The 1205-nt window shown below is 42.3% G+C and overlaps 1 protein-coding gene across 1 annotated transcript; it reads right to left on the bottom strand.

The window, feature by feature from the left end:
- On the bottom strand, window positions 1–848 carry LOC144551079 (NDR1/HIN1-like protein 3). The gene has a single exon (XM_078298886.1). The coding sequence runs from the start codon at window positions 775–777 to the stop codon at window positions 196–198; it is 582 nt and encodes a 193-aa protein (XP_078155012.1). The 5' UTR covers window positions 778–848; the 3' UTR covers window positions 1–195.
- Window positions 849–1205: the final 357 nt, after the last annotated feature.

Raw genomic sequence — 1205 nt, 5'->3', positions numbered from 1 at the left:
TTTTAAAAAGTAAATGAAACTAGAAGGTCGATCAATGAACTTACAGTTTAAATTGAAATGGAATACAATCTGATAAATATCAATGTAGATCGAAAATGTAATTTCAAAATCCAAATTAAATCACAACCCTCACTCTAAATTAAATCAGAGAAATATCAACATCAATAAATAAAATAATAAATGGAATTTCGCATATTAATAGTCGACGTGACACTTGGTGAATGCAGCCACCGAAACGTTCCCATTTGCCATTAATGGAAATCTTAACCAGCAATCGATTTTGGGTTTAAAGTGCACCTTCACAAACCATAATTTATGCCTCAATTTCGAATGTAACTTTACGAGAACATTATACGCTCCTTCCTTTTGTTCCTTGCTAAAAGCATCTCCCACCCCTCCTCCCAAATTGTTCTCTTGCCCCGCGAACGCTGGGTACACCACTTTGGTGGTCTTCGTTTTCTGGAAGGAAGGGTCAAAATCAGAATCCGTGGGGCCCAGCTGTGACCCGTCGTAGAAAGCAGCTGCGGAGAGGCGATCGAAGTAGATCCCGATCCGGCGGTTGGGATTGCGGAGCGAGAGGGTCAGATTGAGGTTGTAGGAGAGCGAGGGAGCTGATGTGGTGGAGAGAGAGAAGTTTGACAGCGTAGCAGTATCCACGTAGGCACGGATCTGGTGGGGTTGAAAGATCAACCAGTAGACTAAAACCAGGAAGCCGAGACTGAACAGACCAGAGCAGCAACGCGCGCAGCAACCCCCCTGGTTAGTGTTGGATGGCATTTGATTGGTTCGTGGGGGATTTTTGGTGGGTTTCCGTTATAAAAAGAGAAATGGGGAAGTTTTGTAGTTGGAATGACGACTGGGTAAAGCAAGAAGAAGAAAGGAAGAAGCAGAGAGAAGGTAAGGAAATTGAGAAGAAATGGAAGACAAATGGGGGTGCCTGTGGATTCGATTTCTCTTCATTAGTACGGAATTCAATGGTCAAGCAGATCTTAACAGTTTATTTGAAATCGACGGTCATAATTGTCCAGATAATGGTATTGTCAGGAATGTTTTGAACTGTTCGATAGAAGTAGATGGTTTAGATTTCTTTGGAAGGTTCAATCATATTTGTGCAATGTGAGACGAGATCAACGCGTATATTTGCAATTGACTGCTATTTATTTGTTTTGGCCCGAGTCAACGCTAGCGCATTCAGACTTCAGAGG

The sequence above is a fragment of the Carex rostrata genome, chromosome 1, assembly GCF_964058835.1.
Source record: "Carex rostrata chromosome 1, lpCarRost1.2, whole genome shotgun sequence".
Lineage (NCBI taxonomy): Eukaryota > Viridiplantae > Streptophyta > Magnoliopsida > Poales > Cyperaceae > Carex > Carex rostrata.
This window is presented reverse-complemented; position numbering and strand designations above follow the sequence as displayed.